The following is a 25,974-nucleotide window of genomic DNA, read 5'->3' on the forward strand; positions in this document are numbered from 1 at the left end:
CATGGTGAACTGAGAGCAGACCATAGCAAGCAGCAGACTCACTTCGAAGCAGTTCTCCCATTTCCTGGTGACGATGTTGCTCTGGGCACACCAGCCTTCCAAGCTGCTGAACATGGGACTAGTTCTTTCATACTTGCTTCCTAGGATGGTTATGTATTGAAATTCTGTGGCTTGAAAATTCTGGTAGACTGTTAAGCTCCAAACAAATTTAAGATGATAATTGTGTTCACTTGTATAATAACTTCACTAATGTGGAATAGAAAGGAAGGTATTTTTGTTATATGATATTGTTCAACTTTCCTTTACTATAGATGTTAATTTTTAATATTATTTAGCGTTTTCCTGCATCCATTGATGATTGTTGGACTAAGATTTTACTTACTGGGTTTTAACCTCATTGAGTTGTTTTCTTTTTTTTTTTAAAGAAATACCAGGAAACTTTCATAGTTTGCATTTTCTTTTTTGAATGTTAAGGGTTTTTTGTTTGTTTGTTTGTTGTTTTTTAGCAGTTGTTTATGCTGTATGTTGGCTTTCATGGTTGTGTTTTCTTCTTGGACATTTGGGTGCAGGTTCGAGGGGTTGGGTCCCACTATACTTGTCTGTCCAACCACAGTGATGCATCAGTGGGTGAAAGAATTCCACACATGGTGGCCTCCATTCAGAGTGGCAATTCTACATGAAACTGGCTCCTATACCCACAGAAAGGTAATGCTACAATACTTCAGTACTTTTTGTTTGTTTCGTTTTAAAGTTGTCTATTACATAGTTGGTTTTTCTTTGAACCATGCATTTTTCAAATATATATTCCTGTGTTTATTTCATGCATTTAAAATTACTTCGTAATTATTGACAATGTACAACTCAATGCTTATGAATATAGACTTTATTGTTCTAACAGTCTGTAGTGGTATTGGGATGTGTGTGTTGTCCAACAAAACACAGCTCAGCACACACTGGTACATAAGCCTGGTAGTATTCGAGGGATCACAGCGGGTGGCTTAAATGATGGTTCACTGAACTTTGGGCAGTATCAGCTTTAAACAGTTTTAGGAAAATAAATACAGGTTGAACATCTCTAATCCAAAATTTGAAATGCTTCAAAATCTGAAGTTTTCGAGCACCAACATAACACCACACCTGACTTCATGTGGTCAAAATATAGGTACTGAAAATATTGTATAAAATTACCACAGGCTATATGCATGAGGTGCATAGAAAACATAAGTTAATTTTGTGTTTAGACTTGGGTCCCATCCCCAGGATATCTCATTATGTATATGCAGACATTCCAAATTCTGAAAAATTCCTAAATCAGAAACAAGCATTTTGGGTAAGGGATACTTAACCTTAATTGGTAAATCCATTAGTTAATGTGTTTTTAAAACATGTTTTTGATGAATAAAAGAAGCAGCCTGACAGTTTGAGATTTTACAAGTATTATTTTTAGTTTGTTACTTTTTGTTTCCTGAATCCTATATCATCATGTATTGAGAGTTGTATTTCTTCTTTATTTATGTTCTGTTAATAGCCACATTATCAAAAAGGAGGTTTATCTCTGCTCCTATGGTTAATGTTATTGATACATTGTGCTAGGCTTTTTTTTTTTCTTCTTTCTCACCATCCTGACTGCGAACTCAATAAACACTGTATTTGACTCATTTTGCATTCCAATTGCCCCATAAGCATTTGCTGAATAAATAATAATCAGTTTCACTGATGGTTTTTCCAGTTACATTACTGATAAGAAGTGGGAGTTTTTTATGAGTTCTGCCTTTCCTAAGAAGTGAGCTCTCCTTCACCCCATGAAAGCAGTGCCAGCTGAAAGGGCCACGGAAGATTTGCCTCACTGACAAACTCTAGTGGCTCCCTAATTTTCCCCATTCCCCCTTCAAGTACCCATGTGTTCACAATCATGTGTGAGCAGAACTTTTGATAAAAATTAATCAGGAATATCTGATTTGGTGACTGAATAAGGTGAAATGGAATCTTGTTTATACTAGCTGTTCCTGTTAAACCACCAAAATCTTTTTTTGCCCATAATTTAAAAGAAAATGGAAAGCATTTTAAGGTGATTGGGTCAATGCTATGTTTTAAAAGAAAGTGATTTTTAGCAGTGTGAAAATACTAAGTTTAAGTTGTTTGATAGCCAGACTCTCACTTGTTATAACTATTCTGTCCTCACCCACTTGAAACTTTTTTTGCAGGGGAGGGACTGGGAATTGAACTCAGGGTCTCTTGACCACTGAGCCACATCCCCATCCCTATTTTGTATTTTATTTAGAGACAGATGTCACGGAGTTGATTCACACCTTGCTTTTGCTGAGTCTGGCTTTAAACTCCCCATCATCTTGTCTCAGCCTCCTGAGCCACTGAGATTATAGGTGTGCAACACCGCGCCCCACCATTTAAAACTTTTTGATTCCTGTTTTCATTTCCATTATCTATTGACATCTCTTAATGTTTTATGCTGTAAAATCCTGTAGCAGGATTCATTAGTAAATGTTTGTCTTATAAAGGCAAACTTTTCATTGTTCCTTCTTTATCCTTTTGTTTTATTTTGGGTTAGCAAAGTGCACATACTTGAAACCTTCACCTGGTTTGTGCTTACCTGCGGTTCCTCTGTAATTGTAACCTGAAGAACTACTGTCCTGTAAACCACCTACATTGACTCATTAGTGGAAAGAGAATTGACAGTGAACTGGTTGGGGAAACTTGATTCCTTAACTGATGGAGGGCAAAAACTTAAAGCCTAGGTATTTTGCTTTGGTTAGAATAGTTCCACCTTCTGAGGTGGATTTACACCCACAGACACATGCATACACCTGGTGGTTTCTCTTTTTTTCAGTGCTTTCCATTGTACCAAGGACTCAAACTTGAAATTTCTTACTTTTGAGGAAATGAACTATTACAGTTGCTACGTGTTTTTACTCTTAATTTTCTTCTGTTCCTTTCCCGTTATAAAGTACCTAAGATCTCTGAAGATGTAAGCTGCTATGCAAAGATTGAAAAGATATACCTTTTATCTTTCAGACTATATTCTTGACTTTAAAAAGTTTGTTATTTATTATTAATGTTAATATCAGTTTATTATTTGTGGTGGTGACCCATCGAGAATGTGTTAATAGTTCCTTTGCATAGGCCTGGTTAGGGTCATTTCCAAGATAGTAACTTTGCTTTCTGGATTCAAACATTGAAGTGATAGTTGATTCCTCTGCTCCTTCCTTTCCTATCTGTGTGTGCATATCTTTGTCACCACCCCATGCACACCTGGTAGCTTACAAATGTATGTTAGGCTGCAATAAAGTCTGTGTCTCTTTTTCACATTTTAAATAGTCTGTCAATGCTGGTCTGTCCCCTAAGCCAGCATTGAACTTCTTTTCCAGCCTGACTTCTTTCCCTTCCTTATCAGCTGAGATTTCTTTTTCCCGTGGTTGAGGGTTCTATACTCACTGACTGTCCTTTCTGAATTCAGTAGTGACACTTCGGCATAGGGACATGCAGTACTGCACAAAATAGGGGAAAGGAGAGAATTTCTCTTAAGAAATATTTAAAACAGTAATAATGACAGGTGTTTTCCTTATAATTCAAGTGGAGTATCTTTATTTTTCTAATGTCTAGTTGTAGCTGGTATGACATAAAATTTTGGAGATTTTTCATTTGGAAAGCAGATTATTAGGCAACTGAACAATTTCTAAATAGTGAACACCTGTCATTCTTCTTCCCCAAATTGTCTTTTAGCTTCTCACTACTCTCACCACTTAATCCTATATTTTCTTTGTTACTAGTCTCTTTGATTGGCAGCATAATTTAGAATTGTCAAGTGCACATCCAACAACCATGCAAAAAAATAGGCATCTAACAGTTTGAACCAAATGATCATATCTGATAAGGAAAATTTTGGGTATCTGAATCTCCTTTAATAGTCAGTTGAAATTGCATTGAATAGGAGTCTAAGATTTTCTCATTGTGATTTGTGATCTCTTTTTTTTCCTAGCACAGAAAAATTTTGTGTGAGTTAATATTTGTTGAACAAATATAAATACTACATTCCAGGTTGATATTCTTAGGGCTCTAAAATTGGATATGGTGTTTTTAACTAACCTTGAAAAGTGAACTGTTTTCTTGGGGAAAGAAAATAGGATGTATGAAAAGATAATGAAAGAAGGCAGTCTTGTGAGACTTTGCTCATAACTCCCAGTGGGTGGTGGCATCGTTAGCACTATGTTGTAAAGCTTATTTAATGATTAAGAATGCTTTTTTCAATTTGTTGGAATGTGTGTAATGAGAAATTGCTTTATATTCTGAAATAGTTCTCACCTTATCTCTCCCACCTTTTTCCACTGTGTAGGATCCAGTAATTCTGTGACTATTAGATAATTCGAAGTGTTTTGCCTTGTTTTGATCAATTTATGCTATTTAGAGTCATAGGAGTGGGAAAAACAACAATGATATAAAGTTTTAATTGCATAGGTTTTGAAGTTACCACACCTGGGTTTGAATCTTGACTGCTATTTTATAACTTTATGACCTCAGTCAGGCAAGTCACTTACCTTATCTGAGCCTAGTTTGATGGCCTATAAAATAGAAATTTTTTGATAGGTTAGTGAGGATTTCTTGGATTAATGTGCATGCACAAAGAGCTTAGTGTGGTCCTTGATATGTGAAGTTACTCAAATATTCGTTGCTCTTGTCAGAAACAAAGCACAACCCAGACCTCTTCATTTCAGTGGTTGAAAAAAGATCCTTAAAGAGGCACTGCTGATTGATGTGACATGTATTCTAGATAGATAGTTCATAAGTGCTTTATCAGAACCATTTGTGGTCATTGAACTTCTAAACCTGTTTTTCTCACATCTAGGTACATATGATCCCACATAGAATGAAATAGATGTTGAAGTTCTTTTTGGGAAGTTCAAAATTGGGAAGTGGTTAAAAAGCACACCTCACAAAAAATTGGCCATCTGATGAAACTGCCATCATCGATTCTTTAAAAAGGCCCTTTTCCTGAGATACTAGAGCAAAAAGATTTGGCTTTTTAAAAAGCTGAAAGGGGGTCAGGAAAAAAACATAAGTAAAAATGAAAAGGGAACCACCAGGTCCCTCAAGCATCCTAAACATTTCAGACCTATTCCAAGTACACGATTATAACACAAAGTGATATAATTGCTATTAACTTCAGAGTTAGTGTATACACCTGATATAAGAAATGATAGATGCTAGACTTGTTCCATGAGTTATATTGTAAAATTATGTTGCTGGGCCCTTTTTTCTTCATTGTCAGCACAAATCCTTGTTTATTAAAGATTTAGCTTGAAGGAAATTTTAATTAATTACAGGTGCAGTAAATCCTGCCTGGGAAACTGCCGTGCTGTGTTTACCGTGAATGGCCTTCATGTGCCTGTGCTTCACTCGCTCTCCCTGCTGCCTGACAGTGTGATTTATGGCTGTTGTTTTCTACCAGTCCACTGTTTGCCCTCTAGGAGGGATTGGTCTCCTGAGCCTCCATAATAACAGCAGCACTTCCACAGACATCTTTTAATGACAACAGCACTGCATTCAGTAAGTCAGGCTAATTGCAGATGTACCCTATTAATTGCAAAAACTAGGAGAGGTTACATATTTTACAAGCTTTTAATTTGAAACCGCCCGAGATGATTTGTCTTAAGTGTTTGGATAGAGACGTCCATAATATTCAACAATTCACTATTATTGAAACTCCAGTCTAGGCAGTTATAGAATTCTGAGATTGAATCAGGTGAAAACAAATAGTCTTAGATGTATTTTTTACCCAGTGGCTAGGTGAAGATTATATTTGCAGTGGAGACATTTTACACATCTTCTTTTTATAGAAGCATCTTCTTAATTCTTGTTAATTGTTGAACATCTCTTTGAACACGGTAGGAATTCTGTATTTCTATAGCTAACATTATAGAATATTCCAAATAAACTTTGATCTTTTACAAGCAAAAGAAACTACTCATTGCAGTACTTTTGAGGCTCAGCATCTCTTTTGTTTATCTCAGGTAAAGCTCCCAGCTACAGAGTGATGTTCAGAATTCACTTTGGGATTGTATTTCTTGAATGTTAATGGGAACTATGGCTGGTCTATGCATCCAACAGTTAGGAGTTCCAGGATCCTTGAGCAGGTAGACCCACATTTGTAGATGTGGCTATACATAGTGGACATTTTACAAATATGAGTGGTAATTTAACTTCCACTTTCTTTCAGGCCCCCCAGATAGCTGAAGTTGTTTCCTTTCACTGTCTGAGTGCACATGACTTGTGCCTAGAGTGGACTTGAGCACAGTCCCGTGGTTGAGTTTGCTATTGTCTCACCCCACCTGTTGGCATGGCTTCTGGCAGCCCCTCCTCTCCTGGAGGGGAAGATAGTGATAGAAATAGAGGGAAGCTGTCTGCCTAGAATCTCAGTAGAGAATTTAGATGTGGAGGAACTGTAGAAGTCAGTTCTGGCTTCTCAAAAGTTACAGGACTGGCCAGGTGAGGTATTCGATGTGCAGCCTGCTTCTCTGGCAGCGTTTTTCTACACTGGGCACCAGCAGCCAAGGCAGTAGCACTGTAGTCCAGTGAGTGGGATGGAGGTGAGACCTGGACAAGCCTGTACATGTTTGCAAGGCTGTGCACCCGAGATATTTACTGCTTCATTTTCCTAAGATAAAAACCAGAAAATGGTTAAAGCAAGTGTGACCTTCGTTATTGTACTGTGCAGATGTTGAACTTTGTGAATGGGACGATGATAAAAGAGTAGTTACAATAATACATTTCTCACCTGTCAAACCTTTAAAAGGCTCCAGGTATTGTTTTGAATCTCCAAAGCAATTTTATTAACTCCTTGAAAGTTGAATGTGTTATGACACATGAGAAGACAATTCCTTTGTTTCATTTTCTCAAAATTTCCTCAGTCTTCTTTGTACTCTTTTATACTCTGTTGAATTAAAAAACATTTTAATCCTAGTTATCGAAGATGATATTAGTAAAATTATCACTTTTTTAAGATTTTGAATTCTACACAGATTGAGATGATTGGGATTACATAATGATATTAAACTTTCTAATATTTAGCTATTCTGGTATTCCTTGATAAGCCTTATTTGGTTAATGTATTGCTAGACTTTAAAGTAATGACTTTTGGTTTGGAGATCTGGGCACATCTGTCAAGTTTTGGAGGCTGGGTTTTGTTAGCCTTGTAATAATCATTTGAAATGCATTCTCTTTCTGTATTGGAAACAGTTTTATAACTAGTTCTGTTCCTTTGTCACTTATAGAAAAGTGTATACATCTTTTTTCTTATACTTATAGAAAAGTATACATCTTTTTCAAGTTCCTTGGTATTGTTCTGCTCAGTTGGTCTAATTTTTCTTGGGTCCATTTTCATTAAGGTAATTTGTTTTTGTAACTATCGTCTTCTGTCATAATATTCAGACTTTTTGTCACATGGTATTTCTTAACATTTTTGTATTCTTTACATTGGTAACTGTTCCTTTAATATTTCTAAAGCTGTACAGAGTCTGTTCTTCTGACTGACTTTTCAGAAGTTGTTTTGGTTTTTTCAAAGAGGTTTTTTTTTTTTTTTTAATTCTTATCAGTTCTGTCAGGTTTTTTTTTTCTGTAAGATTTAAATTTTTCTTTTATTAATTCTGTCTCTTCTCTTTTTAACCCATTGGGTTGATTGTACCTCTTGATGTCAGCTTTTTATTTTTTTTATTTTTTAGATTTTTATTTATCATTATTATTTTTTTGTGTATGGTGCTGGGGATTGAACCCAGGGCCTTGTGTTGGTGAGGCAAGCACTCTACAAACTGCACTATATCCCCAGCCCTATTTTTTAGATTTTAACCTTTCTGAGTAGCATATTTATAATGAATGGATTTTTTAAAAAATTTTTTTTATTGTAAACAAATGGGATACATGTTGTTTCTCTATTTGTACATGGAGTCAAGGCATACCATTTGTGTAATCATAAATTTACATAGGGTAATGTTGTTTGATTCATTCTGTTATTTTTTTCCTTCCCCCCCACCCCTCCCACCCCTCTTTTCCCTCTATACAGTCCTTCCTTCCTCCATTCTTACCACCCTCCTTATCCCTAACCCTAAACCTAACCCTAACCCTAATGCTAACCCCTCCCACCCCCCATTATATGTCATCATCTGCTTATCAGCGAGATCATTCGTCCTTTAGTTTTTTGAGATTGGCTTATCTCACTTAGCATGATTGAATGGATATTTTTGATTCCCTTATTTGGAGGCAAAGAGGAGGAACGGTGGAATGAAATTGACCAAATTATGCTATGTGCATGTGTGAGTATATCACAATGAATCCCACCCACTTTTATGTATAATTATAATGCACCAATTAAAAGTAAGAAAATATATAAATGGAAGATCAGTAGAGTAGAGGAAGATAACATGGGGAAGGGAAGGGAAAATGTTGAGGTTAAAAATGAACAAGCATTCTTTGTGCAGGCTAAGCCACTGTTGGTAGCTATGAAGGGAGCTCTTTGGTGGCACTAAAATCCTTTGTATACCAATTTTTAAACCTACTTTCTTTAAACATCCTTTTCTCAGAAGCTGTGGTCAGGCCTCAGGACAGGTTGTGGTTTTCAGAGCTTTGCTTTTCTGTTTGTTGTTGTGTTTTTTGACAGGTAAAGGTGAATGGTGCTTTGTTTTTTTTTTTTTTTGCAGTGCTGGGGATCGAACCCAGGGCCTTGTGCTTGCAAGGCAAGCACTCTACCAACTGAGCTATCTCCCCAGCCCTGTGCTTTGTTCTTAGTATTTTACTCCATTTAAAATATAAAACATCTCTCTTCTTTCTGTTCACTTCTGTTTGTCTTATGTTCATTTTGCTAAACCTACTCTTTTTTTGTTTGCAGTTCTTAGTATATCTTTGATTAATTCTATTTCAGCTTTAATTAATTGCCAGCCAGGTTGGGTCTCCTTTAAACTCCAGGCTACAGTTTTGCCTTACCCCATGGAAAGTTTTGCTGTTAAAAATCCACCATCATGGTGACCTCTGATATGTGTTTAATCTGCAACTTACTATCTTGTTTTCTATTTATTATATATTGTTTCCTTTTTTTTTTTTTTTGCTATTTTTATTACTTTTTCCCCTATATAGTTCTACATTCTATATCTTTTCTAGTGTTTATAAAGAAGTAGCAACCATTAATCAGTAATAGGCTTAAATTTTTTTAAATTATTTATTTTTTTTATTTTTTTACAGACTGCATTTTGGTTCATTGTACACAAATGGGGTGCATCATTTCATTTCTATGGTTGTACACAATGTAGATTCATACAATTCGTGTAATCATACATGTACATAGGGTAATGATGCCTGTTTCATTCTACCATTTTTCATAACCCCCTCCCTCTCATTTCCTTCTGCATAATCTAAAGAAGGCTTAAATTTTTGACAAATGTATTTCAACATATTTTTCTTTCACAGTTAAGAATTAATACTGTATCTATTCTGTATTCCATTCTACCTGTGGATCCAGGATGGTTTATATCCACTTTTATTTTCCCCCAACTGTACTCCAGGTTTTATTAAGCTAAACAGGGATTATATTATACTTAAAAATATTTCCCCTTTTATATTTTAGATCATTTGTTAACAGTTTCATTTGTATTTGAAAGTGTTTAACATTTGGACTATTATGTTTTAATGATTTATTTTAAGGTACAGTATATATATTACCTTTTCCCTTTTAAAATTTTTTTAAAAATCTTATTGGTTCATTATTAGTATACATATTAGTGGGATTATTGTATAGTCATGCTTTATTTTATCTTTTAAAGTTTTTCTTTGTAATATATTTCCCAGCTTTGGGGAATGACTTCCTTCTTTGGAATTCTGATTCCACAACTTTGTGACCTAGTATATTGGATACTAAACCCAAGCCATGGTGTCTGCATATATAAAATGGGGTTTGTAGTGGTTACTCTGCCCTCACTTAGGAAATTGCTGTGAGCATACTCTCTGTCAAGAGCATAGAGGGTAGAGAGTGCTTCTCTGGCTCTTCCCAGAGGGCAGCATTTGCCTGTCTGCACATACCTCTCGGCTTCTGAATTCAGCACACTATATCTAGCTAGCCTCTGGGTGGCTTATTTTCTGAACCATTGCCTATCTGAAGCTGAAATTTTTAAAATGTTTTCATCAAGCATGGCTGCTAGTTGGATTGATGCAGAATTCCATGGTTGCCACTGCTCCCCTCCCCTAAGAATTGTGTAAAGAATTTTTTTTCTCTTTGCTTTCTAACATTTTTAGTGTTACAGAAAGAAATGCCCAATGCAGGCAGTCTTTCTATTCTGAAGGGAATCTTCTCTTTCTCAGTTGTGTTTTGGTCAGAAGCTATGTCATTCTCTCTCTTTTCTTTCTTTCTTTCTTTTTTTTTTTTTTTTTTTTTTTTTGCGGTGCTGGGGATTGAACCCAGGGCCTTGTGCTTACAAGGCAAACATTCTACCAACTAGCTATATCCCCACCCCCTTTTATTTCTATTTTTAGAATTCTGACATGCAGAAGGACATGCCTTGGGATAAGTCTTTTTCATTGTTTCTGCCTGACATTCTGGGATATGTTTTTCTTCAGATTCAGGTCTCTTCTCAGTGTTTTTTTCCTATTATATTAAAAACCATTAAGAAAAAAAATTAGTCGTAGATGGACACAATGCCTTTTATTTTGTTTATTTATTTTTATGTGGTGCTGAGGATCAAACCTGGTGCCTCACTCGTGCTAGGCAAACACTCTACCACTGAGCCACAACCCCAGCTCCCAAAACCATTGTTTTAATTATAGGATTCTGAACTCTAGGATTCTGGAATTTATGTTGTATATGGTTAGGAATCCTAAATTTGACTTCCTTGTCTCCATGGAGTTTCTTTCATTTTTTTTTCCTTTTATTTTAAAACAATCATTTTCCATTCACCTTGTTATTTTAAATTTAACAAGGGCAGAGACAAAGAATATTTTAGAAAATAAAAATTGAGTGTTTAACATATTATGCTTTTGCTCTTATCTTTGTTTTGAGAGCTCCCCTTTTCCCACCACCAATAGCAGCTTTATTAGTCAATGTTTACTGTCTTACAGATTAAACAAATGTAAAGTGCACTTCTGCTGAAAATGTATTATTTAGGATGTGTGTATTATGTTTGTGCTCTAAATTGTATCATGATTTAAAGGGTGTCACTTTAAGTCATGTTCACTGTATTTCACTTCCTTTTTAAAATCTGGCCTTGCTATTTTATTATGATTTTAGGAGAAACTAATTCGAGATATTGCTCATTGTCATGGAATTTTGATCACTTCTTACTCCTACATTCGACTGATGCAAGATGACATTAGTAGGCATGAATGGCACTATGTGATCTTGGATGAAGGACACAAAATTCGAAATCCAAATGCTGCTGTCACTCTTGCTTGCAAGCAGGTATGACCTCTCATAACAAGGGATTTGTAGGTTGGCAATAATATTTGATCTAGAATAGGCTTTCTGCTTTTAGTAACACATTTATTAATTCCTTATGCCTAAGGAATTAAAAATATACATTTTACCTTAATGTAGAAAATTCTGTATGCTCAACCTTGTTTTTTTTTTAAATTCTGATTGTTCACATTACTTAATGTCTCTTGTGAGGATCAGTTGTTAGAATGTAACCAGATTCCATTCTAACCTATGGTATTCAGCTTGAACAATAAGAAAAAAATTTTCCCCATTTTTTCATCTATATGTAATTAAAGAATTATAATTGCATAAAATGTTTTGGAGAGGATCAAAATGACATAAGAATTAAAATGATGAGTAAAATGTGTTAAATAATGGTATTAACTGGGAGTGTTTGGGGGCAGGAATGTCCAACCTGGTAAATGGTGAATTTATTAAGAAGGTGCTTTATTTCCCAAACTAGTTCCGCACACCTCATCGGATCATCTTGTCCGGCTCACCGATGCAGAATAACCTCCGGGAGCTCTGGTCCCTCTTTGACTTTGTCTTCCCAGGAAAGTTAGGCACATTGCCTGTGTTTATGGAGCAGTTCTCTGTCCCCATCACCATGGGGGGATATTCCAATGCTTCCCCAGTACAGGTAAGTAGTAGGCATTTTAGTATTTAAAATGTTCTCATTAAATATTATATTTTGTATTTTGTAGCCAGGTCATTCAAAATGTAAGGGAAATGGCCAGGCTTATAAATTGGCATCTGATAAAAATCAGGTAATTATTTTTGCTTGATAGATTATATTTTTCCAGATAAACTTTTTAAAAAATCATGTAAAATATTTACTTAAAGGAGAACTAAAATAAAACTTCTCTTTGCAGAACAGAATTGAAAATTTGGGGTTGGTTCTTCCTGGGATTTTTTCTGTCAGATAAATTAAAAAATGATGTTAACATGTGATCACAAGAGCAGTTAGGAATTATGAAGTGAGAGCAGATCAGTTCTGGATAGCACATAATTTAGTGCAAATTGGGTAGTGCATCTTATGAAGTAGTGAAAGACTTAGGAAAGGGGACACCAGGAGGGATTAGATTGTTAGGGAAAATAATGTGTCGCTTAGCCTGGTTCTGGGTAATAGGCCATGAAGAGCGAGTCTGGCTGAGGCAGTAGCGTGAGCACAGCCACACTTTATGGCTGGAACAGTGAGGAGACTTGCTTGACTGAACTGGAGATACTTGTTGGGGAAGGAGGTGGGAAGCTATGGATGCTGGAACTGGGGCCCAGAGAAGGAGGCAGTGGTGCTCAGGGATAGCAGGGAGGTGTCTGAGCAGACTGCTGGAAGGTGGTAGTTCTCAGGGATTGCTCATTCTGCAGTAGGATCACGAGAGGGAGGCTGGCACTGAGAGACCTTTGGGGACTTTTTGTAGTAAGGACAGTGAGGACATGAACGTGGCTGGTAGTCTGAAAAAAGACCATGGGGAGCAGAGAGACCCAGGTGGTGTTATAGGCAGTTCAAGCACGATGATAGAATAAAGGAAATGATGGGGCGGGGTTTGTCACAGGCAGGAACCTCAGAAGCTAAAGCTAACCTGAGGGAAGTTTGTGGCCTTTGGGGGCAGTCTCTAGTTTTGGAGGGAGGCAGGGTTTTTGCACAGCCCTTCTCAGGTGGAGGGTGCAACTGCTGGGTCATGACTGGACCAGGATTAAAGCCTTACATCAAAAGAATTGCTCATATGTTTTGGAATGTTTTTAGAAAAATAATTTCAGACCATTTTAATACTTTTACTTTAATACCTTTACCTTTAATACCTTTGCATTTTAAGATTGAATAGTTTTTAATTAACTTTTGCAAGGGCTTTCTTCTTCCTCTCAACCTCTGCTATCCTTCAGTTGTACTATTCTTTTTTTTTTTCTTTTAACTTGCAATTTTATATCATTTCAAATTGAATAGAATGTGTTAAGAATTGTAAAAAAGAACTCCCATGTACACTTCATCTAGATTCACTGATTATTTTCTAACATTTTACTGCATTTACCTTATCATCCTTCCATCTTGTTGAATAAATGTATACAAATTAATGCTGTTTTTTTTTTTTTTCCTGAATCATCTGAGTGAGTTGCAGGTATAATGTTCCTTTCTTCCAAATCCTTCATTGTATTTCCTAAAAACAAGAACAGTTGCTTACAAATTAAAGGAGGCAATTTAACATTGATATAATTCTGTTACCTAATCAGTTGTCATTCACATTCTTCCAGTTGTTCTAATAGTTTTTATGTCTCTTAAGTGTCTCTCTGTTAATCTGGAAAAGTTTATTTAATCTTTCTTTTGTCTTTCATGACCTGGACAGATTTTAAAACTGTAGGCCTGGTATTTTTCTAGACTGCACCTAAGTTTGGGTTTGTCTTACATTTCTTCATATTTGGATCAGATTATGCAGTTTTGGCAGAAATATTGCAGAAGTGATCTTTCTTTCTCAGTGCATTTTACCTGGAGGTACCTGCTGTTCATTTGTCCCATCATTGGTGACTGCTTGGTAAAGTTTTCTTGATTTCTAAACTCTGAAGTCATACTTCTGCTTTGGCAGTATTAAGTCTTTTGTTGAAAGATGTTTTGAGAACATGTAAATATAATCTTTCTTCCTGGAAATCTTTGATTAAGGAGTTTGTGTATAGTAGTCCCCCCCTCACCTACAAGGGCTTTATTTTAAGGCATTTAGTGGGTACCTGAAATCAAGAGTATCCAACCCAATGTCCTGTCTTCTGTAATTTTCCATTTGATATTTTTGGACTACAGTTAACCTCTGGTTGCTGAAACCATGTAAAAGTGCAGATAAATAAGACTCCTTTTCCCTTTCTAGTGTTTTTAATTTGCTTCTTTTTGTGTAAGAACATGGTTGCCATGTGCTTTTGAATTCCAAGAATAAAGACTGTCTATAGATAATGATTGTGTCAGGCTGGGACTAGCATGATGAGAGGGTATTGGAAGCCAGAAGCTTCCCTGAGTAGTATTTCTGGTTCAGTGTGGGGCAGACAAGGGGAAAGTGGTAAATTAAAATCCCAGAACAGAATAATGAGGACTGTGACCTAGGCAGATATATCCATTATCAGAGACTGTGGAGCTCAAGAAAGTCCTCCTGGAGAAAGGATGAGGAAGCTAGGCCAACTGGGCTGAGGAAGGTAAGGGTAGGACACCACCAACCCCCAGGGTGGACTGTTCCCTTCGTAGGTGCATTCAACTTGGGCATGGAACTTCAGATCTGTAAAGAATCTCAGGAGCTGTCTGGTTAAACTTCCTCATTTCATAGTCAAGGTAACTGAGACTCCTTGTTTTGGTGATTTGTCTAAGAGGCAGAGCTGGAGTATAAACCTCTCTACCTTGTCAGGAATAGGAAGAAGATTGGTATGTGCAGTAAGGTAGCCATTTTCCACAGCGCTAGGGACTTGGGAAAGTTAGAGAAATACAGTTAGATCACCACCTTATGTTTTTAATAACAGAGGCAGCCATGGGAGCCAGGTTGGAATTAACCACCTCAGAGTTGACCTGCAGGAGAGAGAAAAGCTGAGGGACCAGCCCTCCCAGCCAGCTCTGTTTTAGTTTACCAGTGTCTACAACCAATAGGAAAGAGATACAGCCAAAGGGAGGATGTGGGGAGTTTCCTCAGCATACTGAAAAACTGTTTCCTCAGTGAGACCATAATGTACTGTCAAATTCTAAAATTTAATCATCTCTGCATCACAAATTGTGTGCACCTCATGATTATCTTAAAAGTAATTTTGATCAGTGTCTAATGATACACTCAAGGGGATATAAAAGTTGTTGATTAGTGTAACTTCTTTGTTTCTGTTATCCCAGGTAACACCTTTTTTGTTTGTATGCACATCCATTCACACATCTACACAAGTGTACACATACACACATGGATTTAGGTTTGAATGAGATGTTCTTATACTTTTTAAAAATGTTTTCTTTTTTAATATTTTTAACTTGAACCTTTCTTTGTGTATTATGTCAAGCTCTTTATTATCATTGATTTTATAGGTAACTTTCTTGTATTGAAACTGTGGACTTTTTTCTTGTTCTGTGAAATAGTAATTTACTTAATTGTTAAGCCTATTTAGTTTTTTTTTTTTTTTTAAGTGTCAATAATTTATTGAAGTCTTTGTTTGCCTTTAAGTGAATTGTAGAGGGAGGGGTTTCCTGGGCTGTGGGTCTTTGTTTTTCTATGTATAGTTAATATCCCTTTCGTGTGGCTGTGTCCATTATGAAGCCATATGCTCCATTTTAGGCTAGAGTGACCTTTCATTTCTGGGATCATAGGGCTCCTCTTGAACTTACTCTCTTAAGTCTCCAGTGGGCAGTAATCTCTGCTTATTAGCCGGTGGCTCGCATTGCTGCAGCCTCCCCCACACTTAGCTTTTGATCTTCAGTCTTGCATAGTAGCAGTTCCTTTGTAGCTTTTGGAGTATACAAGATTATAAACAGATTTCTTTGAAAGCAGTTTTTCCCTAGAGTCTAGTCAAGAATCGCATAAATCTGTACTTTAAGGTCTAACTATATAATAATTAAAGCAAGTATTGAAAAGGAGTAAGACACAAAATTATTGGGTTTTCTTTTGTTGTACATTTTGGTTAATGAGATCAGTTTTTTCACCTGATGATACTATGAAAGCTACTGTCACCTGAAGTATATACAACTTGTACAAAAAATTTCAAGTCATTTTCTAACAATTTCAAACCACTTTGAACAAACCATTGGTCATCCTTTTAAGTTTTTAAGCAGTGGAATCAGTTAAGAGGTAAGAACAAATGCATTCCTTAAACATGTAATAATTTCCCCTTTTCTTTTATTATAGGTTAAAACTGCTTATAAGTGTGCATGTGTCTTACGAGATACTATAAACCCGTACCTTCTGCGGAGAATGAAGTCAGATGTCAAGATGAGCCTTTCTTTGCCAGATAAAAATGAACAGGTCTGTAAATCTAGAAGTTAAAACCAAGTATTCCTCAGGTGTGCCTGCCCCCTCAATCTGATTCTCCTGTGTATAAAAGACTAGGCCTATAGGTGGGTCCTGGCTCTGGAAGGCAGGCTGGTCCTCATCTGCATACACATGTATGTGACAGATATACCTCTGTGACATCTTCCCTCAGCTAGGCTCTTTCTCTAATCCATAGGCTTTGGTTTCCCTCTCTTAACACATAGGTTTCTTTAACTACTTTCCTTAAATGTCTTAGTTTTCCTTAAGCCCTCAGTTCATTCATACTGCACATTGTATTACATGCCAGTCAGGTGCCCAGCATGATTCAAGGCTCTGTACACAGCAGGTGGCAGAGCAAGTTACATTATCATGGTACTCACATTCTTTTTTTTTTGGTCCTGGGGATTGAACTCAGGGGGCACTTAACCACTGATCCACATCCCCAGTCCTTTTTTTGTATTTTATTTAGAGACAGAGTCTCACTGAGTTGCTTAGCACATCCCTAAGTTGCCAAGGCTGGCTTTGAACTCACGATCTTCCTGCCTCACCATGCCTGGCCTCACATTCATTCTTGATGTGGAGAGAGAATCACAAATAAGTATAGAAGATGGTAGGTGGTTAAGTATGGAGAAAAATGAATCTAGGTGAGGAGATGGGGAGTGCTAGGGGCAAGGGTTTTAGACTTTTTATAAAAGAGATAGAGAAGATCTCTGATCCAATGGTAGTTAACAACAGAGACCCATAGAAGGTATGAGAGGGAGTTGTATGGGAGTTGAAGAAAGACTATTCCTGCTGACAGATTGGAGCAATGCATTGGTATGCTTGAGGACCATTTGGGAAGCCACTGTGGCCAAAGCCAGGAGCAAGGACAAGAACCACAAAGGAGGAAGGTGGAGGCCAGATCTCAAGGGCCTGCTGGTCATGGGAAAGATTTACTTTTTGCGAGGCAGAAATTCGTAGGATTATACTGAGCGAAGGATTGATGTCATTTGACTTAGGTGTCAAAAGAATCATCCTTCTAAATTCCATCCTAGTGTTCTGTAATCTGAAAAGATGATTGTACCTCTGCTTGGCACCTTTAAATAAATGCATGTTCAATGTTTAAACTGACCTTTGAGGTCTGTTATAGAGGCTACTTCCTTTCATCCTTGCCTCTTCCCTTCCCCCCATACTTATCTCCACTTGGAGCTTTTATCTTTACATTCCCCACTCTCCCTTTTGAGAAATCCAGGTACCCAAACCACAGGTGTCTGAGCTGGCTAATTCCAAATCAGCCAATTGCTGTGGCATTTTATTTGTCCTTTTTCATTCTCACTCTTATCAGTTTCACACCCAAGGTTTGATCATAAACCGGTGCAGTCAATGTCTGATGAACTTCCCACCCAACAAGACTTCTCACTCCATTCGGTATTGCCCATTGTTGCTGGATTAATTTTTCCCAGGCTTATTCCTATCAAATATACCTTCACTGTCCCTTTCCCTATCACCTATTTAAGATCATCAGTTTAACTTATTCACACCATTTATTTTCACTATGGAATCTCAACTGTTTTCTCCATGCTGTAGCCAAACGAATCTCTTTCTGCTCTTCCAACATATGTCTCACTTTTTTCCATGTGCTTATAGTGTCCCCTTCACCTGAAGATTCTGCTACACCCATTCCACCCCTAAGAAAACACACAAAGAGAAGTTCTTTTATTAAGATCATTATAGGGAGCTGCAGTTGTAGCTCAGTAAAAGAGTGCTTGCCTAGCATGTGTGAGGCACTGGGTTCAATCCTCAGCACCACATAAAACTGAGTAAATAAAATGAAGGTATTGTGTCCATCTGCAACTAAAAAAAAGATCCTCTCAGTCTCTCTACTAGACTAGAAACTCATGGAGGTCTGGACTTTGTGTACGCATCTTAAAATCCATTATAACAATTATCTACAGTAATTCCTAGGTGCTAGGTCCTATTGGTTTAGTTTCCTTTGTGTTTTAGAGGAAAGGCTTTTTCTCTGTTGCCCTTGAAAGTAAAAGACTGAAATGCAGATGTAAGAAATTAAGAATTATAAACCCTCAGGTTCATATTTTAGAAAGACTACTCATGCCACAAATTAAAATTTCCGAGGGAAAGTAAGTAGAAGCAGAAGGATGAGGTTCTAAAAAATCCTGGACTGATATGAAGTTGGGGCTGATGGAAGGTACCAGAAGGACCCAGGATGTCCAGATTTCTCCCTTACGGTGCTGGGATAGATCTTTTGCTATAGAGGCCTCAAAAGGACAACCAGCTTTTAGGGCATGACTGACAGGTTTAATTTAGGATGCATGTGAAGTGCCTATGCAAATATTCACTTGCCCAAGAGGCTGTCGCAGATGGGTCTAGAGGTCTGAGGAGGATCTTAGGATGTAACTAACACCTATGAGTGTTAGTTACACTCAGTATTTTAACACCTAGGAAGGTATTAAAAATTCTGAACAGGGATTGGTTTGACCATAGAGTATGTGGAGAATGAGAGAAGATAAGCAGTCTAAGGGAACAGCAACTCCTAAGGGACTAGCTAGGAAGATAGGGAGACGCAGGCAGACAGGTAAGAGGTGAGTTAGGAGAGTGGAGGCCAGGGCTGCAGAGCAACAGGGTGAGTGGGCTGAACTGGAAAGAATCTGATGATTTTGGCAATTCTGAAGTCATTAGTGATAGACACACTAGGAACAATCTCAGTGGCATCAGTGGGGTGCCCATTAGACTTGTTCTCTGCAGAAGCACCTAAAAGGTGAAAAAGTAGAATGGAAGTGAGGACTATCCCATATTATTTCAGGAAATTTCCTCCCTCTTTTAGAGTGTCTTAATGGGCATGGTTTTCAGATATGGTACAAAGGTTGAGGAGTTACCTTTGATCCTTACTAGAGCCTCTTCCTCTGGAAATAAAGGAAACTAAGGCAAGGTAGGAGCAGAAGCAGAAACATTTTAGGGAGTAGAAACTAAGGAATCCTGTCAGATTCTGGTAGCTTCAGGTTTGGTTTTTACTGTTTTGTTTTTATTTGCTTGCTTTTAGGTAGAAGTTGAGACAACAGTGGCTGGTGTGGAATAGCTTGGGGAACATGAGGAGTGTTGGCACAGCAGTTCTCATGCTGCACTGGGCATTAGGAAGGTACCGGGCAGGGTATGTGTGAATGAGTTCCCTGAAACAGGCAGTGGCAATTTGCCTCAGGACAGGAGATGCTCCTGGATATTGACCATAAAGAAGTAGAGAAGGCAGGTTGGGGATCTGCCACTGGAAATTCATAAGGCAAGTGTAGTGGGTTGAAAAGGGCCCATGTTGGTGTCACAGGGATAGCTAGGAACATGGGAGTATGAATGGCCCTGAAAGAAAGTTAAGCCATGAGGTGGTGGTGATGAATTTGGAGAAGGAGAAAGGTTGAGAGGTGGGAAGTCCATGAACCCAATGGCATGGAGTAATTGATGGAGCTGGTCTAGGAGGGTAGAGGTCGCTGTCAGAGATGAGTCTAGTAAACTTACAGACTCCAGGAAAGGAGGAGTTCTAAGTGAGGTGAATGTTCCCATCAGGTCTGCTGAGCAGAGTGCAGATAAGGGGCATGGGAGATGGGATAATCTGGGCACATTGAGGCCAGGAATGATCTGTACACCTGGATTCTGAACTTGCCTGTGAACAGGAAGCCAGTATTCACGGACTGTTGGGGCAGTGGGGCATGAACCAGGAGAAATGGTCTTTGTTTAGCTATGAGAAGAATTGTCATTGTTGTTTTAGTAAGAAGTATTGTTACAGTTGCATATATTGTGCTGTTTGATTAGGAAACCAAATGCTTGCGTTGTAATATTTTGATTACTTTATTCTAGTGATTTTTTTAGAAACTATGGTTTGTTTTTTCCCCCTGCAGGTCTTATTTTGCCGTCTTACCGATGAACAGCAGAAAGTCTACCAGAATTTCATTGATTCCAAAGAAGTTTACAGGATTCTCAATGGAGAAATGCAGGTCAGCCGTAGAATAGAAGCTGGAGAAATAAGTTGTGGATGAGGAGAGGTGGAAGAGGAAAGGAAACTGGTGTCTAGAATGTGCCAGGCTTTTTATATCACGTTGCCTCGGTTCATTTGTGTGCATGCTGTGGGGAAGTGTATGAAGTCAGAGCTTCAGCATGCAGGCAGTGAGGTGCAAAGGGAGGTCACGGGTGGGAGATTGGTAACCGTGAGCTGTGTTGCTGGAACACAGCTGTGAGTGCGACCACAAGCCCCTGTCGTTCCTGTGACTCTCAAGGATCTCACCTGACAGGTGGATGAGTCTGGGTTTTCCTGGGAATGATGACAGAAACTATATATAATGAGAAGAGGAATCATAATTTTCATCAGCTTCTTAAGGAAACCCTGAACCCTAATAAACATGAATCATTACCATGTTGGAAACCAAATTTAATTTTGGTTCAAATGTCTCCGGTTCTAATTCTCATCATCTGCAGTGTGTGAAAAGAAATTAGGGTCACTCTGTTCCTTCCAATACTCCAAAAACTTTCTATTGTTGTCTAGAATTCAGAAGTTACTAGATAGTGTCTTCTTAGAAAAAAACAAAGCAACAACAACAAAACTTTATATAACTATATGAATGTGCTAGAATTTAGCTTTCTGGAACACATTCCCATGGTGGACTATCCCTGGGAACTTTTTAAATAAGAATGTGCTGCTGAGACTGCACAACTGATGGCATCATGTGCTGGAAGCTGGGCAACTAAATTTTGTTTAGATGACATGCTACTGCTGGGTCAGGGGTTTTCTTTGACCCTTTGAAAACATTTTGGTGATTACCTTAACTAAATTTCAAGCCCTTGCAGAAGTGAAAGAACACGTTAAATTTGTGTTGTATTCTTTACTGCAGTGCTGTTTCATTTGAATCCAACATTCTGGTCTAATGGAGGAATAGCTAAGTGATGGCATTTGCAGTGATGAAGTTTTCAAGGACTGGGGAGCCCATGTAGAATATAGAGAAACAGCCCCAGACTGCTGGGGCACATTGTGAGGAAAAATCATTTTTACACATTTTTTCTGTAATAACATTGTACCTATAGACAGTACTGAGTGCTCAGAGTGATTATATGTATGTTAAATAAGTAGGTGCAGTAGTATAATCAGCATTTAGTCTAAAGTTTCAGACAAACTGTACCCCTTCTTTGTGCATACCCTATGAATTCTGTCTTATTGATTTGATACATAAGATTCCTAGGGCTTAAGGATGCCCACTCTTCTTGCTGTCATCCTGAGCAAGAGCCATTTCTTTGAGGTGTTTTCAAAATAAGCCTTAGGAATCTAGACCTTCCCGTAGCAGGTGAATGCTTGTGTGTCCTTTAATCCATGCTGAGCTTTGAAGTCATGGTCCTTGTCCTGTCCCATTGGAGTAGTGATATATGCTCTGAAATCCACACTGGTCTGCTCCCAGGCAGGTGTGGCTGCCTGTGTTCATAGCACCTGAGGGCTTGTGCTTCCAGATTCAGTGGTCTCTTTCATTCTTTTAACTACATCTGTTTCTTACTTCATCTGTCACTGGTATATATATAAAGACTTCTAAATCATTCACATTTCTAACTCGTAAATCTCCCTTTCACTTCTTCATGTGCCTCCAAGTTATGTGGTCTAGATCATAATGTCCAATAGAGAGTGCAAGCCACACTTGTAAGTTTCAATCACATTACAAAGATAAACAGATAAAATTAATTTTGATCATGTATTTCATTTAAACTAATATATGTAAAATATCATTTTAGTGTATAATCAAAGTTTCAAAATGATGAGTAAAATATGTTACTCTTCTTTTTTTGTACGAAGTTTATGAAATTGGGCATATATTTTGCATTTGCCGCACATCTCAATTGTAGCACATCTCAACTTGCACTAGCCATACTTTATGTGCTTCATAGCCTCATATGGCTAGTGGCTACTCTTTCAGACAGTGCAGGTCTAGAGGAAGAAACATGAGTTAGAGATGGCTCTTTGGGGAGTTTTGACAGTATTTCTGATTTACTCAAATCTTTTACTGTTCGCTTGTGTAACTTTCTGATTTAAACTGCCATCCCTTTGATTATTCGCTTAATTTTATGAGCTTTCTTTTTCTTTTCTTTTCTTTTTTTTTTTCTTTTTGATACTGGGATTAAATCCAGGGGTGCTCAACCACTGAGCCACATCCCCAGCCATTTTTATTTTTTATTTTGAAATAGGGTTTCCCCAATTGTATGGGCCTTGCTAAATTGCTGAGGCTGGCCTTTAACTTGTGATCCTCTGGTCTCAGCCTGAGAGACCACTGGGATTATAGGTGTGTGCTACCATACCCAGCTTATTTCTATTTTTCTACTTGAGCTTTTATACTAATGAATTTGATTTGAGTCACACTCTGAAACCTGTGAGAAGGCCTCAGGCAGGGGCTGAGACAGGGGTTAGAAAATGCTTACCCAGCCTCTTAGTGCTTTTCTGTTGCATGAACCCTTCACATCCTTCTCATTTGTGCTTTTGTCATGCAGTTTCTGATATAATAATAATATAAAGGTAAATGGAACTTCAGCCTCTGACTCATACATTCAAATGAAGAATTTTTAGCAAGGTGCTCAGGAATGTAATATTTAAATGTATCTGATAGTTCACATGATGGATTTCTCTAAATTTAGATTGGTATGATATTTCAGATTGTTATTTTTAAGGAGTTAGTTTTTATATAAAGCTTACAATGCAGTAAACCACATATCGTTTTTTACATGATCAGTTAGGGAAAGAAGATGAGCAAAAGTTAATTTCTTCCAACTCCTAATAATGGGATTAGGGTAGAAAATTGGAATCTTGTAAAGAATGACTTTTTAATCCATGTCACGTATGGAATAGCTTTCTTCCCTTCCTTTTTTCCTGAATATTATTTTTACGTGGAGTAATCCAAGTGCATCATCATGTTCCTTTGTATCACAGATTTTCTCTGGACTTATAGCGCTAAGAAAAATCTGCAACCACCCTGATCTCTTTTCTGGAGGTCCCAAGAATCTCAGAGGTCTTCCAGATGATGAACTAGAAGAAAATCAGTTTGGATACTGGAAACGTTCTGGAAAAATGATTGTTGTTGAGTCTTTGTTGAAAATATGGCAGAAGCAGGGTCAACGAGTGTTACTATTTTCTCAGTCAAGACAGGTGAGTGCACAGACTTCAAGAAAGAAGTCAGTTCTTCATGCCTTAAGAACTCTTAATTTAAAAATAGGATATAATCTCCATGCACTGTGGCACATGCCTGTACCCCCAGTGACTCAAGAGACTGAGATAGTAGGATTGCAAGTTTGAGGCCAACCTCAGCAACTTAGCATGACCCTCAGCAAATAAGTGAGACCCTGTCTCAAAATAAAAAGGGCTATGGATGTAGCTCAGTGGTAAGTGACCCTGGGTTTAGTCCCTCGTACAAAAAAATAAAAATAAAAAAAAAAAGAATAAAAGGGATATAAGGGATATAAGCAAGTCTGCCACTATTGTCAAGATGGCAGCCTGCAGATCTCTTTAGGAGTTTGGAGCTTTCTCTGGAGATGGCGTCTAGAAGTGTGTGTGTGTGTGTGTGTGTGTACTAGGGATTGAACCCAGGGGCACTTAGCCACATCCCCAGCCCTTATTTATTTTTTATTTAGAGACAGGGTCTTGCTAAGTTGCTGAGGCTGGCTTTGAATTCATGATCCTCCTGCCTCAGCCTGTGGAGCTACTGGTATTACAGGCATGCACCACTGTACCTGACTAGAGTTATTAAAAAAAAAAAAAAAAAAAAAAAAGACGTAATTCTGGTGTTCAGGTGAGTTTGGGCCTGAGCTTAGGCTACTTAAAAAGTTTTAAGAGCTAATCATAAGGAAATAGCAAAAGTGCTTTTTTCTGCCTTAAAGCAAGAAACCCCTTTCAATATAGGCACACTCGGGAAGATATGGCTGTTTATACAGGTAGAGAAGCACACACTAAAATGTCTATTTGATTTGCACACTTTTCCTCTCATTAAACAGATGTTACACATACTGGAAGTGTTCCTGAGAAGCCAGAAGTATTCCTATCTCAAGATGGATGGAAGCACTACCATAGCATCAAGACAACCACTGATTACAAGATACAATGAGGTAACAAGGGTATATGACAGAGGAGTCAGACTGGGCTACTGTATGTGGAGGGACAGGAGTGACTGTTTCTACATCCACAGCCACCTGAGCAGTGTTCTTATCTTCTAGGGCTGGGTAGGAGCTAAAGGGGGACATTGTATTTTCAAATATATACACTTCAGAATCGTTGAGAAGTGGGATATGTGTGTGTGTACATGTGTGTGTACTTAAAAAATGTGTTATCTTACTGAAAACCCAGTTTTTAAGTATTGCTAATATAATTAGTTGAGTAGAAGCTATGAGGTGAAGTCTGATTCACCAGAGGTCTCTAGGACATCACCATTCCTCATACTAGGAACAGCCTAGTAGTCTACATATAGAATATGTGTAGGCAGAAGCAAAGAGCTATAGCTAGTTCAGATGTGTGTGCTAAGTACCATGTGACTTTACTGTAGGACACATCCATCTTCGTGTTTCTTCTGACCACGAGGGTGGGAGGCATAGGAGTCAACCTGACTGGGGCCAACAGAGTCATCATCTACGACCCTGACTGGAACCCAAGCACTGATACACAGGTCTGTCTTTTACTTTAAAACCAAAATGTATTAGTAGAAATAGAGTTTCTTGGTTAGCACTTGTGATCATTCTTTGATGTTCTAGTTGGTTCACAGTCCAAATTTTGGTCTTTTGCTATTCTTTCACATGAATGAGCACATCCTTTAGGGTCACATGGACTAGAGGAGTTTTTAGCAGTATACAACAGCATCCATTCCTAGATATGGGGTAGAAAGAGCACAAGCAAAATTAGGATCTTTTTCAGATCTAGATTTCTTGGTTCTATTTTTGTCAACTGATTTGTTCATCTCCCTATAGGTGTGTGTGGCTAAGAAGCCAAAATTTTAACTCTGGAAGTGAAGACAATGAGCAGCTAGTCAGCACTTGCAGGGGAAGGGTCCTCATTGAGATCTCTGTCTCTGCTGCAGGCCCGGGAGCGAGCATGGAGGATAGGCCAGAAGAAGCAGGTGACTGTGTATAGACTTCTGATGGCAGGCACGATTGAAGAGAAGATTTACCATCGGTTGGTGTAGATGGCTGCCTAAGTTTTGACTGCACCCAGGGTTTTGAGCAGGGAGTATTTTTAAAATATTGTTTTAAAAATAAAGTAATTGCTATAACTTAAGGGATATAGTTTTTCTTCTGTTTTATTTTTTTCTTTGACATCAAAATAAGCTTAAATGGCTTGTGAGTTTTTAAAAGTGTCTTCAAATTTTATCATCAAATTGTACCTTATTCTATTTCAAGGACCACTATTGGTAAACTTGATGTTATCTGAGAGAACTGTTTCTACCTGCTGTAGTATTCCCCTTTTAGAAAAATTGTGAAAAGTAGCAGAGTTAAAACTAACACTGGCATTTTCACATGCCTTTCAAGTGTGATCAGTGTAGGTCTTTGACTCAGATT

The 25,974-nt window shown here is 37.8% G+C and overlaps 1 protein-coding gene across 5 annotated transcripts in view; it reads left to right on the forward strand.

Annotated features, from left to right (window-relative positions):
- Positions 1-25,974, forward strand: part of ERCC6 (ERCC excision repair 6, chromatin remodeling factor) — an 80,103-nt gene that overhangs the window by 40,076 nt on the left and 14,053 nt on the right. For all 5 annotated transcript variants that reach the window (XM_079136452.1, XM_079136456.1, XM_079136453.1 and 2 more), the window contains 9 exons: positions 570-705; positions 11,276-11,446; positions 11,925-12,101; positions 16,306-16,422; positions 20,310-20,405; positions 23,366-23,581; positions 24,424-24,534; positions 24,969-25,088; positions 25,497-25,591. In XM_079136452.1, coding sequence (XP_078992578.1) covers positions 570-705; positions 11,276-11,446; positions 11,925-12,101; positions 16,306-16,422; positions 20,310-20,405; positions 23,366-23,581; positions 24,424-24,534; positions 24,969-25,088; positions 25,497-25,591 — 1,239 coding nt within the window. The remainder of the gene's footprint in view (positions 1-569; positions 706-11,275; positions 11,447-11,924; positions 12,102-16,305; positions 16,423-20,309; positions 20,406-23,365; positions 23,582-24,423; positions 24,535-24,968; positions 25,089-25,496; positions 25,592-25,974) is intronic.

The sequence above is a fragment of the Sciurus vulgaris genome, assembly GCF_902686455.1.
Source record: "Sciurus vulgaris genome assembly, chromosome: 4".
NCBI lineage: Eukaryota > Metazoa > Chordata > Mammalia > Rodentia > Sciuridae > Sciurus > Sciurus vulgaris.